The 17,000-nt window shown below is 37.1% G+C and overlaps 1 protein-coding gene across 9 annotated transcripts in view; it reads right to left on the bottom strand.

The window, feature by feature from the left end:
* Positions 1–7,604: 7,604 nt before the first annotated feature.
* DICER1 (dicer 1, ribonuclease III) overlaps positions 7,605–17,000 on the bottom strand; it is a 71,809-nt gene continuing 62,413 nt past the window's right edge. For 8 of the 9 annotated variants that reach the window (XM_064512125.1, XM_064512127.1, XM_064512126.1 and 5 more), the window contains 4 exons: positions 15,774–16,042; positions 12,999–13,161; positions 12,837–12,912; positions 7,605–12,539 (listed from right to left, as the gene is read on the bottom strand). In XM_064512125.1, coding sequence (XP_064368195.1) covers positions 12,374–12,539; positions 12,837–12,912; positions 12,999–13,161; positions 15,774–16,042 — 674 coding nt within the window. In that variant the 3' untranslated portion in view covers positions 7,605–12,373. Of the gene's footprint in view, positions 12,540–12,836; positions 12,913–12,998; positions 13,162–15,773; positions 16,043–16,481; positions 16,596–17,000 lie in introns of those variants that run through there. The other variant, XM_026107688.2, reaches the window with a different exon arrangement.

The following is a 17,000-nucleotide window of genomic DNA, read 5'->3' as shown; positions in this document are numbered from 1 at the left end:
CAAGTGGAAACAAAACATTTAAGTAAACCTCCATCTGAGCTACCAGCCTGTAACGCTGCACTAGTGAGGTTCAGCGCTGCTTACCTAAGGGCCTGATCCTGGCAGCGCCAAGCTCTCCAGCTCCGGCGCTTGGTGAGATGCGAGTGTGCTCTGGGCCACAGAGCCTGCGGCACCGCAGGATGAGGCTTGGGAAAGCCCGGTTGCGATGCCGAGCACCTTCAGCCACCAAGGACCTCAGCTGGAGCGGTGGGAGCAGCATCTTCAAAAACCCAGCCCCAAGGAAGTGCCAGTAACGTTTACGGAGGTGCGTAAGTCATGACAGACCCCCAGAGCTGCAAACACCTATGCAAGCGTAATAAGCAAAGGGCTCCCAACTCCAAAGAATTCTAGCAATAGGCATTAATAAAACTAACGACAAGTGAATTTACACTCCCCAAATCCTATAATGATTGAGAAGATGTGTTCTTCAATCACTACGTTTTAAAACCTCTACCCAGCAATCTATCTGGATAGTTTACTGCTGTACTGCTTGGCATAAAGTCAGCTCAGGATGAGATTCAGCTTGTAATACAAAAGCAGATGGAATAATGGAGTAGATTTCTTCTCTCTTCTTCAGAAATGGGGAACATTTTTTCAAGAGCTTATAAGCCTTTTTTTATAAGGAAGTCCATAAAAAATACAAATGAGAAATTCTGGCCTTATGTAATCCTGAATTACATTATTTTGGATCTGATTTGAAAACTATCAAGCAAGATTTGATTCAAATAACATGTGCAGTACAGATATCCCTTCACATCAATAAATATTAATAGTATAACTATTGAATATAAACTTTTAGAGAACTATTTCATCATTGGAATCAAAATAAACTACCTCTCACATATATGGAAGCACACATAAAATGCTGTTGGACAGCACTAAAGCTTTTGATTTCTGCTACTTTGAAAGATACCTGCTTATAAGAGATCAAAGACAGATGTAAAAGTTTACTTCTGCACTGTTTTTTCATTTACCTTGTTATATATGGACTTAATCACCAACCAAACTCCGTCATTAAGCGATAACATTTCCGCAGCTAATTGTAGTACATTGGAGTGCAGTAAGGAATATTAATAAACTGTCCTATAATTCACATTTTGTGTGAAAAACTGGGACTTGAAAAACACCTGCCCAAACAATTCATAAACACACTGCATAGCAAATACCTATGGTAATTCATTGGATTTACAACCGTCATATTATATTAAACATACAATATCAAAATTTATCACCCATTACACAGATTCCTGTTTTAATAATATCTTGTACTTGTACAATAGCACCTTCTTTCCCAAAGGATCCTAACGCACTTTAAAATCATACGTACAGGAATTGCTTCATTCGCTGTGGAAATACAGCTGCCTCTGGGGTGGAACGTGGGTTAGCAGAACAGAGCAATTGTACACAGCGGTTATAAACACGGACAGTCTAGAGAGACGGCTCGGGACAGGGAGTGGAGAAAATTATACCTACGTCTCAAGAGCATAATATAAAAAGCATAACCCCAGTTACAGGCTAGGGAGGTGTGTAGCCAGCCTTGCTGGGACATGCACTGATTCAAGGCACCCTTGTGGTAGCTGTCACCAGCGAGTTGTTCCAACTACAGGTCCAAGCTACAGGCTTTTGCCCTGCCCCATAGGGCTGTAGGCTCTGTGGGTTGTGAAACAAGGCTCTGCCTCCCGCAGCCTCTGATTGCTGGGGGAGTCGAGCTCTCAGCCGCAGCCCTCACACTGCCTTTATCTGGGATGCGGCTGTGCAGCATAACCCACAGCACGTCCAGTCTCTAGCATTGTCACGCTGAATCCTCCAGATTCCCAGAAGATAATCCCAGCTGCACTTCCAGGAAACCAAAGGACAATGTAGTGGCAGGGGCCAACTGACTCGAGATGTGTGTGGCAAACAGACGAGCAAAATTGTCCAAAAATAACGTGATGTTAAAGAAAATCAGGCAAAAATGTAGATTTATGGTTAGGCTATTGATCCAGTTAGAACTTGGCCATCAAAGACCACTGTTACACAGACTGTTGAAAAATGTTCATGTTCCTGTGTTGATTATAATCACAGCTTCCATCTACTTCTTCATACTTGCTGTTTACAGGAGCCAAAATAACCTCCTGTGGCTTCAAGTCAGCACTGAATCTCTTCAGTCTGGCCTCACTCAGGAACTTCTCAGAACCTCTTTGATCATGGTGAGGTGTCCATTTGTTCTGAGCATTTGGTTATATTTAGCTTTGCAAGAGGATCAGCCACTGGTTAAAAAGCTTAAAGCTGTCCACCAAAAATAACTACAAACGGTCTCAGTCCTGCCTATTAGACTTCAACCAGACAATTGAAACCCTAAGCTGCAATTGCTTCTCTCTAGTTTGAGCCACATAATTTGGGTGAAGGCTCAGGGCAGAGCTGCTTTTTCAAAAAGGATAGAAGATTATGCCAGTGTAGGGGATGCTGAAACATAGCCTTCAATATAAGCTCTCACAATGACGTGAAAATTGTTAAAGGATTTTAAGATGAGTGATGCCAGAAAGGCACAATTGGACTCCTATCTGTGACAGCAAAAACACAGTTTCCAGCCTATCAAGCACAATCTTTACCATGCCTGCTGACTTTGAAGTGGCTGGCACTTCTCTGATGTTTAACCAGCCACAGAAACTGTACTTTTACTGTTAGCACAGTGCACAGGCCACAGCTCTTCTCACCACAAGCTTCTTGGCAGTAGGTTTGCCTTGGACGCAAGGCAGATTTTTCACTATTGTAGTTAAGACTTTGAGTCCACGCAGAGGTGACCTGGCACAAAAAAATCACAAACTCACAACTGCCTTGGGAGGAGGCAATGTTCAGGGCAAGATGGCCTCTGGGCAACAAGACATATTCTGGACTTCAGAGGACTAAGTTACATCTTCAGGGTCAATTGCAGCTTACAGTGTGCTAGAGGCAGCAAAAAATACTAAGTTATTTCTGCGGTAGCCTGGTATCTGAGCTCTACCTCTCTAATTTTTGCAGAACTCCTTCAGTTGGCTTCCTTTTTCCCAGTCTCTCCTACTGGCTTAAAGCTTGCTGCTTGAGTAAGTGAACTTCGGCTCTGCATGTTTCCACTACAGTCTGTCCCTCCTCCATGTGGCTCACCTCTTTCTGGGCAGCTGATTTATGAGCTGAGTTGCCCAGGTCTGTTCCCTTTCCTTTCTGTATTTAAGTCGTCTCCAACTCTTGGCACTTCTTACTTAATATTTCCATCCTACAACTCTCTCTATTTGTTGATACACCTCAAGCTTTTACGCAGGCCCCCCATCATTCCTTGCCTCAGTCTCACTGGTGTTTCCAGGATTCCCTGACACACATCAGCGCACTGTATCCTATACAAAAAGCAGCTCCTGTATAACTAGTATAGATTATACATTAACGTTTGCTTTTGTTGCTGTAGCTGATATGCCATAGGCTCTGTTGAGATGTATTTAACTGTTGCATTAAGTAACTCTTTACCTTAACTGAATTGCCAATAAACCAACGTTACTTTCCAATGTGCCCTCTATGGAGGTTGCTGTATGGTTCTTTAATGCTAATTTTGTGGCTTGTAACTAAACCCTAAGTAAAATTAGGAGTACCCTTGCAATACGTACATCTAAGAACTGTGTACTTAATTCAGCTCTGCAATGCGGGTCAGAAAGGTCTCAATTCCCTATGCTCTCTGCCTTTCTGTATCTCCTAGGGAAACTGGATCTCTTTGGGAATTGAGCCCTCCATGGGCACACAGCATTCAGTACTCACATGCAAAAACCCATTTAGCTGATAAGAGTCCACAGAAACGGAAACTTTTTAAAGCCCAGCAAAGGACTTTGGCCAAGGACAAAACAGTTGCTACATTTCCCAGGCATCACGGATCCCTTCCTGTCTCCACCACCGGCAACCACATGGCCGTTGTGGCGGAGTCTTGGGGAATTTCTGCCCTTGTTTAAGCAAGTTTTTTGCTGGCATGGCCCTGCATCACAGCCAATTGGCTAGACAGTGAGTACGGTCTTCTATGGCTGCCCATGCCATGCTTATTTATATAATGAGATCTCTTTTGCCTGGAGCACATGCAATTATGTAAAGCTGAGAGTAAGGTGATGAGTGTTGCTGGCAGGAATGTAATTCCCTGCTATTCCAGTTAAAATCACCCTGAAAGCAGTAATTTCTTAACTTAAAATTTGTGCTTCCAAAATACTATTAATTACTCTGGATGCGTGAGAATAGGGCAGATCTTAGTAGTCCAGATGCTGAGGTTCTACTGAATTCAGGGATAGTTTTGTTCTGAAAACAGAATTTTGCCTAAATTCAAACTACTGGAGACTGAACAGCATGGAAGCAAAAATGACTGGCATAGGTATCTGTGGCATAAGAATGTGAAAGTGTATACCTATACGTAACAGCATCTATCTACACTGATTCCTGTGTTTAACACTAGTAGTTGCGAGCTGAGGCAACTCCTAAAAACCAAAGCTGTTTCTCTGCCTATGTTGCACAGATTCTCATCTAGAAAACAAAGGCAAAAACTGTACCCTAAAATTGCCAGCACAGCAGCACCAAAGTATGCATATGAAAGCTACTTTCTTAAAGGAATGTACAGTTGGGGACTGGACTGCTGATGTTGTACTCCCTTCACACAACCCAGTGCTTCAGAGCTAGGGAAGTGAAGTCCACAAACTTGGCATCAGTTTATTACAAACACTGGAATAGCTGTAATGGTTCATTCTCACCCCCCAGCTTTAGGCCAAATGGCAGTGGACCAGAGGGGGTATCATCTTTACCTTGGCAAGAGATGGGTGTGATCCTACCTAGAGTAGCTAGTGTCTCACTGGCCATATTACAGCTAGCAGAAATGTCTCCTCCTAGCCCCATCACTTTTCCTGAGTGCAGTATTTTCAGCATTTAGCTACAAGTTGGGATTCATCTGCTCAGGTGAGAGCCAGCCCCTGCATGGGGAAGAAGGGACCCCTCTCTCATTCAACCCACCTAATTTTAAAATGGCCATTAAGGTAAACTGAATGGTGCCCTGCAGGTGCTGAAATGTCTTCATCGACAACAGAAGAAAGAGGGGGGAGTTAACCCAAATGTAGCTCTCAGCTGTGTGCACACATGAAGTTAGCTGAAGAATCACAGGTGTTAATAAAAGCTCTGAGGAAGATAGGCTGTGTTCCTCACCTCTAAATTTCTCCCACTTGGCAAAAGAAAATGGAACAAATGGATAGATATCCACCAAAATAAATAGGTTATCTCAAAAGATGACAGCTGGCTAACATGATACCCTTTGAATTTAAGGGCCTGAGAAATAAAAGGAAAACACGACAGGTTGCCTTTGCATATTGCTTAACTTTTACTTAACATCTGGAATTTACATTTATTGTATCTGAAGGCCTTTGTATTAAGCTGAAATGCACACAAATTACAGAGCCCAAGTGGATGTCTTCCCAGTGACTTCAGTGGGAGCTGAACTGGAACCCAAAGCTACAGGAAATTTTCAAGTTAACAGAGGAAAATTACTTCAATTTAAGAGTTAGCAAGGGGCTTCCAATTAAAAAAAAAGAATTAAAAAAGAGTGTAAGGCAGGTAAGTGGAAGATGGTTTAACTACAAAGTAAAATACAGTGTTTTCATAACATATGGAAGGTCATTGGTTATTTTATTCACCAGAAGGAAAGTATTGCTCATATTTTACAGTAAGGATGGACATAGTCATAGTTATGAGAAAAATAACTCACTATTACCTGTGTCCATTGACATTGAGATTTCCTCTAAGGAACAGATCCTGCACCCTGGAACCTAGCAGAAGAGTTAAGGGAAGTCCAGCCAAACACCGGCTCTGCTCCTGTATGTTTCTGGACTCAAAGTTACAAATTATTTTCTACCTCTTTTCAGGAGAAGCTTATTCAAGAACTTACTCCTCTCAGTTTCTACTCAAATGTCTTTTTCTGTATGATTTTATTTAAGAATAGCAGCTAAGCAAATACCTATCTTAGCTCTATTGATGTAATTATAAAACACGTGTATTCCTGTATTAAGCACAAGGAACCAGTATCTGTAAACTCTTTTAAATAGACACAGAGGCACTTCTTTTTTTTCTCCAGTTCCTACAGACTGGCCACTGAGGTTTGTCAGGATGGCAGGTGGTAACTATCTTTCATGTTTGTATCTTGATGTTAGCTTTAGTACCCAAAAGGTTAACTTTTCCAGAGAACTGACTAGAGAAGAGCAGTGTCTTCATTTTTCAGATTTAAAAATGGCCCATTTTTAGATTTGCATACTGTAGTGATATTCTGTGATTATACTGAGTCTCAGAGTTACTCATCTGCTCTCATACTAGCAAAACAATACAGTCACCTCCTTCTGAGGCAGAAATATTTTATTGTTTTCACACTTTGACTTTCTGGAGAACTTTGGATGCTTCATATTACTACTACCCAGCATGGGGTGGATCACTTCCTTTGAGACTCAAGTTTGGATGGCAAACCCACATCTTACTCCTGCAGAACGAACATGAAAATTCTAATGACAATTACATTTTTAATTGTTCTTTATTTTCAGGCATACTTTCCCGTAGAAATTTTTGTGAATAGAGTTTACCGATTTGAACAACTTACTACAACATGGGGAGCAGCGCCCTCATTCCTCACTACAGCTTACTAGCCTACGTACAGGGCTTAAAGGGCCTTACCTATCAGTAGCAGTGGAAAGTGCCAAAGTGGAACCTAGAGGAAAAAAAAAGGCTAGAAAGCCAATTTAAAAAAAAAAAAGAAAAAAAAGCCCATAAGCTTTCCTCCAGGTTCTCAGCTGAGAATTGTTTGCTTCACTACAGCTAAGACAAAGAATAAACTAATGCTTTTGCAAGCCCTTGGCAATCAGGCCCTCTTCCAAGTCCCAGAAAAAGACAACATCACATCTATTAGCAGCTCACTAGGCTTTTCTCTATAATCGAAGAGAAAATATGGAGTGGTAGAAAATGCCCATTGCAGATACCAAGAAACAGATTGCATTGGGAAGTTTTCTAGAAGAAAGAACCCTGATCTGCTTGGCAGGTCTTAGCTCCTTATAGCACTGAGACATGACAGTGGTGAAAAAGTCAGAAAACTGTAGAAACGTTTTTAATAATCAGGATGAGAGAAATACTAACATAAAACATAAAAGAAGTAATTAAAAACAATTTTATTAATTTTGGAGCTATTAACAAAGATTAACAAAGGTTATTTTTAAAAACATGTGCTGATTGTGCAATCAAACCTGTGTTTCTGAACCCTTGTGCTCTGGGGCCTCCCAGCTTCAACAGCCATTTTGCAGGTACAACGGTCAACACAGAGATCAAATTGTAGCATGCATGCCATTTTTAACCTGAGTGTCCCTTTAGAGTATTTTTACATAGCTATGAAGAGAGTCCATTCATCAGGAGGAGGAGACAACTAGGCTTGTATTTAAACAAGGCTAAGAAATAATGTTTTCCTAATTTTTAAAGTTATTAAGACTGAAAAGTAAATTCTTGTAAACTACAAAAGATTTTTGAAAAGATTAATAGGAACTAAAAACAAAAGAAAAAAGACAATACAAGGTGAACAGACCATAACTTTATTGGAGATATACTCAGCTACAATTATTACAAAAAACTATTAAAGGTAATTGTGATCCATAAGGTGCAGATTGCAAACTTCTGCAGCATGATTACAGTATGAATGAATTACATTTTATGTCCCTTAAAGACAGCTGCAGCATGTGATGGTAGGTATTTTATTGTCCATCAAATTATTAATTATTCATTCTACAATGTTATTCATTCTACTTGATTTTAACCATCTTTTCAGTCAAACTATTTACAATAAAAATGCCTGCAATTTCCAATTCTTGTTCACAAACACTTTTCTCTATAACTTGCTGCTGCAGTAAATTCTGAGTGCATCTACAAAGCAACTAAAGTAGTCTGTGGTTGCCAATCAAACAAAAGAGGGAAGAAACCCAAGGGATTTATTAGATAAAATTTATTAAAAAAAGTGTAGTTAGCTTTGACAGAAGTTAATTTTGACTGCTAGTGGAGTATACTACAATGACCTCTAGATATTTGCTAACTTAATTCAGATTGAGTTACAGTTGATATTTGGATTACATTTCATGGTCATGAACTGTAGTGTTTAAAGTTTTAAACCTAATATGAAAGAAAAGAAATTTAACTTTAACTTCTTGAAAATTAGAGCAGTTTAAAAAGGTCAATGTCAGTAATTAAGTACCAAAATTCAAATTCCTTCTCACTTTACTTATATAATAAATAGAGGTTTCCATGAGAATGCTTTTTGAGGGAACACTGTCAGACAGAGGCAAGTGTAATATCACAGCAGATCACAAAGCTATTTGTCATTTTCAGATTGTGTGTGCTGCTGAGACTGGGATACATGCATTTATATAGAAAATAAAAAATCTCTGTAACATACTTATGTCGTATGCAGCAACATAAAAACCACATTTTCCAGTTCATGGTTCTATATTTACTTACAAGGAGAAAAAACCCAAACTCTGCAACATATATATATATAAGCACAAGGTCTTCAGATATGTAAAATCAATGCAGTTCTACAGATTAAAATGATACTACATCAATTTGCACTAGCTGAGGATCTGGCACCTCATCACTGGGCCAGCATTATATTCCTCCCCAGCACTGAAATTGGTCTGGATTCTTGTTAAGTTCTGCACTCTACAGTTAAAACATACTATTGTGTAATGAGACTAAAAAATAGTAGGCTTTTTCTGTATGAACTTTAGCAGCATCAAGCTGAACAAACACTTCAGAAGTCACTACTGGGCACTCAATATTCAGAATGAGTGGAGATTTAGTTGAGGCTGACCAAATTACTACAGGCTGTCTTCTTGCAAAAACTACATTATATGCATAATATTCTTCTTGCAAAAACTACATTATATGCATAATATGTTGGTTTGTTCAGAGATAATTACAGGAGTGTCAGAGGTCATTCTAATTTTAATTACTTCACATAACAGTAAAAATGATGTCATAAAAAACAATAGTTTTAAAATACAATCAAGAGTTTTGTTACACATCTTTGTTGTATTTTTCCACATACAGTAAAAATGCCACAGACATTACAAATGACCTATTTAAGTTGTGCAAGTAAATGACACATTGCAGGCATTATAATTATCTTTTTCAAATTCAGTAAATCAAAACAGCAGCAAGGCCAAACCACATTTTTCCTCTCTGTTAAGCATTTTTTTCCTTGAAATGAGGTAAAGCATGGTACCAAGTGCAATGCTTATTTGTGCTACATGAACAGAACAGCGCAAAAAAAAGCCATAAAAATAAAAACGCAGCATAGTTAGGAGGACTGTTTAAAGTACAGTATAATACGACTAAGAAGATAAAAAACCAAAAACAAATAAAAAAAACAAGGTTCATGCCAACTAACCCCCACACTATTTATGAGGAGCCTGTGTGGTTGCTTTTGAAGATGGGTTGCAACAGTTCGCTTACACTTGTGCTTACAGCATGTCAAGTGATTTCTATCCCAACCTTCAAATGATCAGATTTAGGTCTTTAATAGCATACATTGTCCAATATCAAAATCCTATCAACCAAAGGGTTAAAAACACACAGATGTATATAACATGGAAACTAATATGACTTTTCCATCTCAAAGGATACAAAGTATTTCAATGAGGTCACACTGGAAAAAAATGCGGCATTCAAAACATTTAAAAACGCATCAGCAGCAGAAACTACTTTATAGTCAGCCACTACACATTTCAGACTTCCAATTCATAGGCTTTGTCTAGTAACAAAGCAATCATTAAACAATTCTGAAATACAGAACGAATTCAGCTAGTTTTCTCTGCATCAAAACACTCTGCAGCACTTTACTCCTAACCATCACCCGAAAACCCTGAGAATCTATAACCTTCTAACAATCAGTAAGAAATTTTAGGTGTTAAAAGACTAACTTTAAAATTTTACAGTTGATTCATAATGTAGTTAAAACTATGTAAGACTTGGTCTGATTAAAATTTTACAGTTGGTTCATAATGTAGTTAAAACTATATAAGACTTGGTCTGATTTTATCTGCCAATTCATCTCTGGCCAGAAACACAGAATTGTTAACATTAATGATCATGTATTTTTCCTAAGAAATTTCATTCCTATCATGAAGAAACAGCTATAATGTAAATCAGCAATTTTTAAACAGCCAACTCAAAGCAATTAATATTTGAAAATTTAGTCTGTATGTTTTTACTGTTTCATTTCATTTACATTTGTTCTGTACATATAAAGACTTGTCCTTTCCTCATATCTGTTTCATGACTGAGTACCAAAGAAATGCCAGAATTTGTCTACAAGCTACTATTAGAATTCTTGGTGCGACTACTATAATAATGCTGTTTCCAAATACAAAAACTGCTCAATTTGCAAAACAAAAAATGTTTAAAATAAAAAATATATAAACTTTTGAAAACTGTATTTCAGAAAAGCTTAATGCCTACCCCTTGCCACTAAGGCATTTCTCTTTTTTTGTTGTTTTTTAAGAAAGCTAGAGCTGACAGTTTTTGTTTTGTTTTAGTGTGCATTTGTGAGGAAAGGAATAGGGTTTTAAAAGCAGGAAATACAGTATTTATTTGTAATTTAATACATAAGACACAGCATCACGTTCAAACTATTGTGCTGGAAAACATTAAAACACCTTGCTCTGCTTTCTCAAACTTCAAGCATAATTAAACAGGGCAAAATTGCAGCAAACCTCTACTGATATTGGTGGGAATACGAGACCCACAGCTTTATAAAAAGGTAAATTAAGAGGTATTATAGTTACAGTGCAAAAAATTAAAATTTCAAGCATAATATATAAACATAGCACCAAAACAGAAAAAAAAACAATGCATGCAACAAAAGAAAGAAAAAGAAAAAGAAAAAAAGAGAACTGAGGTATTTAAGTGAAGAGTGCCTACAAAAACCTAATTAAAGAAGTATAGGCAAAGCCTAAAAAATAAAAGTATGATTTCCCCCCACCCCCAAGTAGATCAAAACACCAATGAGCTAGTTTCTCTAAATTAAGGACCTAAATCACAGATGTATCAAAAGTACGGCAGTTTTATCTCAAACATCAACTTTCATGGCATTTAACAGCACAGCTTTGGTAGGTGAAATATGCATGCAACTCTGAAAAGTACAGTAAGAAATTTACGTGGAAATATCTCTAGGTCTAAAGGTGCTCCATTTGTTAAATACATAACCAACTGACTATAAAATCTGCAGCATATTTTAGGTGTGATATGTCTAAGGTTATTTTGTTAGTGACAGTTTATACTGTGCAATTATTCATTAAAGTTTCCAGTATCGGAACTATCTACCTTGCAGGTTTGTGTAAAATTGGAATTTTAGCCAAAGACCATATTTTGTTTATGGTATAAAAAACAAAACTCTGTAGACTAACCACCTCCTCTGTATTGTTAAAAATAACCTAATTACATATATATGAATACAACTTCTATTATAATCCTGTAATAAGTCACAGCTATAGTAATGAGTTGTACTGTAAATATAGAGCCGTATCATTGTAAAATGCGTAATAAAATGAAGGGAATGTAAGATAGCTTGTTCCAAAAAAGATAAGAAATTAAAGATTATTAATGAGGGTTTATTTATTTTTAAGGCAAGAACCTTTTTTTTTTTTTTTTTTTCTTAAATGAGAGACTATGTGGCATAAGGAAATTGAAATTTCATTCTACCAGTATGCCAGCCATTTCAATTAAAATCTGTCCCTAACAAATAAGTGCAATAATGATTGGGAATATCATCTTAATGCAATAAGATGACATGGAGAAAAAAAAAAAAAAAAGACAATACTGGCACACTTATTCTTTCTTATACCCAATCATCCAATACAGTTTACCAACTGCTTTATGACTGGCACTAGTGCACAGATTGAAGAATTTCAAGATTACTATATATAAATCTAGCAACTGCATTAGGCATAAGCTCCCTGGCCTTCTAACACTAAGCGAAGCTGTACTGACAATAAAGTAAAACAAAAAGACCTGACAACAATTATTCTGAACACTTGCTAAATGTTATCATTAAAGCACTCTTGTGATTAAACAAAGCAGAAGTGAGGAAAGAAGACAAGATTGTGTTTGCGCAAAAAACTATAACTACAATTAGTTCCAAAATTTTATACACGTTAAATGTTTTATCTACTCTGTTATCAAACAAACTTTAAATTCTGTCTTCAATTTGTTCCTCTCAACATCAACTTTTTTAAAATTTTGCTTTATTTGTATGTTTTTTTCCCCATTTTATTTATTTTTAAGAGGAGTCTCAGCTGTTTGGGACCTGAGGTTGATTTGCTTTGAGGCTTCGTAGTGCTCTTCTTGCAGCTGCAGATTTGGCAATCCTGTAGCTTCTGCCAACACCTTTAAACTTGCCCTTTCCTACAACTTCCACTGTTACTCTGACCTTTCCATCGTAAGTTCTTTCTGCAGGACTGCAAAAACACACACAAAAATTACTCACTGCCTGGGCAAGTTAATGTGAAATAAGAGACCAACACTCTCTTTTCTACATAAGTTAGAGCAACATAGTTAAACAGAAATCATTACTTTTCTCAGAAAGTTACAACTGGGGGAAAAAAAAACCAAAACAACGAATACAAAGATCACCCTAGGTGCTTAGTGAAGAAGAAATTAAAATTCACTCATGACATTTAAAAACCCTCAGCAGTTTATGAAGCATAGCTTAAAAATGTTTATAGCACTGTGTACCAAAGAAAATTTATTCTTACCTAAATTTGGCTGTCTCTGGCTCCATCTCCAGCAGCTCTCGCACTGGGGAACGGGGCACATTCGCAGAAAATTTTTCTATTAAAAAAATAAAATTGATTTTTGTACTCTTCATAGCATATGGTACTTAATTACTACTTTTTTTTCCTGAAAACTGACAATACCTATTAGTGGCCTCATCATTGGATAGTACACTTGCCAAACCATTTCCAAAGACATTCCACTATCCATATAAATGGCACCAGCAAGGGACTCGAATATATCCCCCATGGCCTTTGGTACTTCAATGTCTTCTTCTTTTTCTTCATCTTCTTCAGATCTTCTGAGCTGTTTGCAATTACAAAAAGCCAGGGCAGGGGGAGAGAGGAGGGGAGGAGAAGAGAGACACATTTGCTCCTTTTAAAATAAAACAAAGATCTTCAGAAATGTCAGTTCTCTTACACCCTACCCTGAGCTGCCTCCTCTAAGTTTTTCATTGACAACTTTCCAAAGTGAAATCATTCTTTTATTCCCCAATGAAACCAAGTTGTTGGATATATCATTTTTCAAACGTGAAAAAAATTCCCCAAACACCATTGTGTACAGAGACCTTGTATGCTTTGTGAATTCCTCCTGTAATAATTCTGTAGGATTTCACCACAGGTCTGTTTTTTTCCAATAAGAAACAGACTTGGCTCTACCAGTTAATATTAGAAAACCATTCATAATGGAGGGGGGAAAAAAAAGAGTTCATATTTTAAATAACTCCTAAAAGGAGGCTTTGGAAGAAAACAGGATGTACCCTTTCCATACCTCCTCTACCCCAGAGGATAAGCACAAAGCAGTTATTAGTAAGATAAGCCATGAGTAGCTGATAACCAGCAATGTCAGATTGAGATAATATGGTATTGTATAGGCATGCTTAGGTACTTTTAATGTAGCAGGCAGAGTTTTCTTCTATACTGCTAATTTCAGACAATAGTCTATTTCCCTTAGAAACTTTCAGTGCATGTCAACAGATCTTCCGTCAAGCTACTCCGTTACTAAAACATATTTCCAATATATACAATATACTTCCACCTGAGTGCAAACAAAGCAATCTGAAAACAAAAAGAAGTGTGGGACCATTCCTCCTTTCCACAAAAACAGAAACAAGCATCTGCCTATCTGTTCTCTTCCCCCAGTGGCCAGGCTCTCACTCCACTTGAGTGAAATCCAGTTTAGGGTTTAAAAGCCTATGCTAAGTCTTCAGTCTTTTTAATAATCACCATAAAACATCATGAACTAGTCCCACCCGGTATTTCTACCTAAAATAAATCAAACAAGGAGTCACTTGGTTTGTATGCCCTCTAAACAGGAATTCTGACGGTAAGAAACAAATTCAACTATATTTTGAATAGTGTATTTCATTCTAAGTGCATACTCAAGTACTTCAGAGTTATACAGTACTTAAATAACAGAGGGAGAGAGAAATTAAAAGCTATATGGCAAGGCACAACAGATGTTTCAGGAGTGAGATTTGAAAAAGAAAAGCAGATGACGTGGAGACACACATGGAGACCAGTATAGCTGGCATGAACCACTGAAACAAAGACTCTTGCATTAACTGTGATGAAATAAGAGTTTCAGTAAGTCAGTGCCAGACCAAGATAGGGAGCAGGCATAGGGAGAGTGAAACAAGAATTTTATTTGAAACAGCTATCTTATAATTTGGTTGCAACTTTTGTGGAAGTTTTGAGGCAACCTTTGTGTATAACAGCAGAAACTGAACAAAGGTAAATCACTGCTATGAGCTCTTAAAATGAGTTTCCAGTCCTTCTGCTTATAGCATGAAGAATATTATAAGGATAACAGAGTTTGATCCTCTGATGTAAAATAATTCATGCTATCCAAATTTCAATGACAAATTTCTTAGTCATTGTTTTCTGAACCTTCCTAGAAAACATACGGATTTCACTCTACGACAGATGCAAGGGTTGTAAACAGATACATATACTGAAGTCTTCTGATTCCCAAGATTTTAAATTGCATATCAGAGAGGAAATTATTAAAAGTGATGATAACATTTATTTAGTGATATTCTCAGACAGATTATTTCTTAAGAGATTAAACTACAGTTTTAAAGACAAAAATCTACTATTTAACATTAAAAATGGATAATTGAGTCCATCTCTTCCTAGTTAGAATTTGACCTAGAAGGCCCTTGCTTTCATTTTCTGAGCAGCTCACTTAAATGATTTGGTTTTAGTCCATTCTCCAGCAAGTAAGTGTTCATTATCATGAGCTTTCCTGCACACCACAGATAAGATCTCTATTTTCAAGTTTTCAGTTAAATTGTTTGTCAAGTGGTATGTTTGAAAGATGCTTATAAAGTTTCCCTGGCTAGCAGAAATAAAGTCTTTAGGAGCATGTCAGAAACACACACTGGATTATAGTGTGATCATGTCTGCTCCAGCAAAATCATCCAGAATAAAAACAGCACAGAACTCTGTCACAGTGTACTACATTAAATAAGCCCTGCTTTGTGCCAAGATAGTGTTGTTCATGGTGTTGCACTGATGCCCTATCCCACATCACTATTATTTGACCTAGTGCCTCTTTGCCACAATTATTTTCATGGTATAGTAATGCTTTTAATTAATCAGTGAGGAAAACTAAGAAAAATGTGGGGGAAAAAAACAACACTAAGGTAAAATACTGACTGAAATCAGGTGTCACATAAAAAATCTGGAGGGCAAACCTGGTTTCAATTTAATTACTTCGAGCATTTTTATTCACTTTAAACTTTCCAAAGATTGTATTTTATTTTGCATATTTAGTCCTTTATTATTGGGAGCCACCTGCTTCTTTGGCTGCTATGTGTACAAGACTAAAGCATTACAAAAAAGTACATCATGCTAAGAAATCCAATGACAAGCTTCAAATCAGGTACCGAACACGTTTTTTCTACTACCACTAACCTCCGAATCCATTCCTTGCATTTCATTCTTTTCCATTTGAAACTGTACAAAGTCATCAATAACATGAAACAGTTCAGGAGAGACAGCTTTGAAGTACTTGTGGTAGTCATACTTTACAGCTAGTGATGCAAAAATGGTATTATTGACTAGAGCAGATCGTAGGTCAGTAAGAACTCCTGGAGAGTGTTGCCGTGGGTCTTCATAAAGGTGCTTGGTTATGAGGTAGTCCAAAATTGCATCTCCCAGGAATTCTAAGCGCTGGTAACAATCTTACAGCATTGGAAATAAAAGAATGTACAACAACACAATTAAGTTTAACGCACACATTCTTCCCAGGCCTTTCTGGATAGGAAGTGTGGTACACTGCCATGTAAATACCACAAACTTACCAACAGTCAGAAGCAATAATGTGTTTTAAAACAGGTATCTGTCTAGGTTTAGAAATATTTCTACTGCATTACAAAAAAAAATTTTGTATCTAATAATAAAGCCACTTTTAAACCAAATGTTAATTTATGTCAGGCTAGCAAAACAAACCTGTGTTCATAATGAATTAACACTTGTGCTCAAGGTCTTTAAATTGTCCTGAGGAAAAAAATGTACAAATAAAAATCAAGAGATTCTACCACCACGCTGATCTGAAACAGATGATAACCAAACCTCCAAAAATGAATAAAGAAATCAATATATTAAAAGGAATATACAACCTGAGATTTTTTGATCCAATTTGCCACACATTCAGACTTCTTGAAGTGTGTTGAACAAAGATTCCCATTCAGAATGGATTCTTTTAAAATGAAAACTGAAATTGGGAAGCCCTTGCTGTTCGGATAATTGACAGTGGTTAGAGAGTTATGGAGGTCTATTTTTAGAATATAAATAAAACTAAAAAATATATATATATTGAAAGCAAACAGGGAGGGAGGGAGGAAAGGAAGGAAGACAAAATTACCACAAAAGTAATATGGCATAGTGAAATGTCTAGTAGGAAGCTGCTTTTATAGCAGCTGAACCTAAGATACTGCTAGATCTCAACCGCTGCTCCTTGCAAAAAAAGCTACCTGTAACAGCAACTCAAAATTGTCTTCCCTGTTAAACAGAAAAGGACCTAGAATCAAAAGTTTCTCCTAACAACATAATTTTATCTAGATATTATGACTTACTGTTCCCATTTGTTAATCTATATAAAAAAGGAATTATCTACCTTCTACAGATTTTGTGAAATTT

Source organism: Dromaius novaehollandiae, chromosome 5 (genome assembly GCF_036370855.1).
Source record: "Dromaius novaehollandiae isolate bDroNov1 chromosome 5, bDroNov1.hap1, whole genome shotgun sequence".
NCBI lineage: Eukaryota > Metazoa > Chordata > Aves > Casuariiformes > Dromaiidae > Dromaius > Dromaius novaehollandiae.
This window is presented reverse-complemented; position numbering and strand designations above follow the sequence as displayed.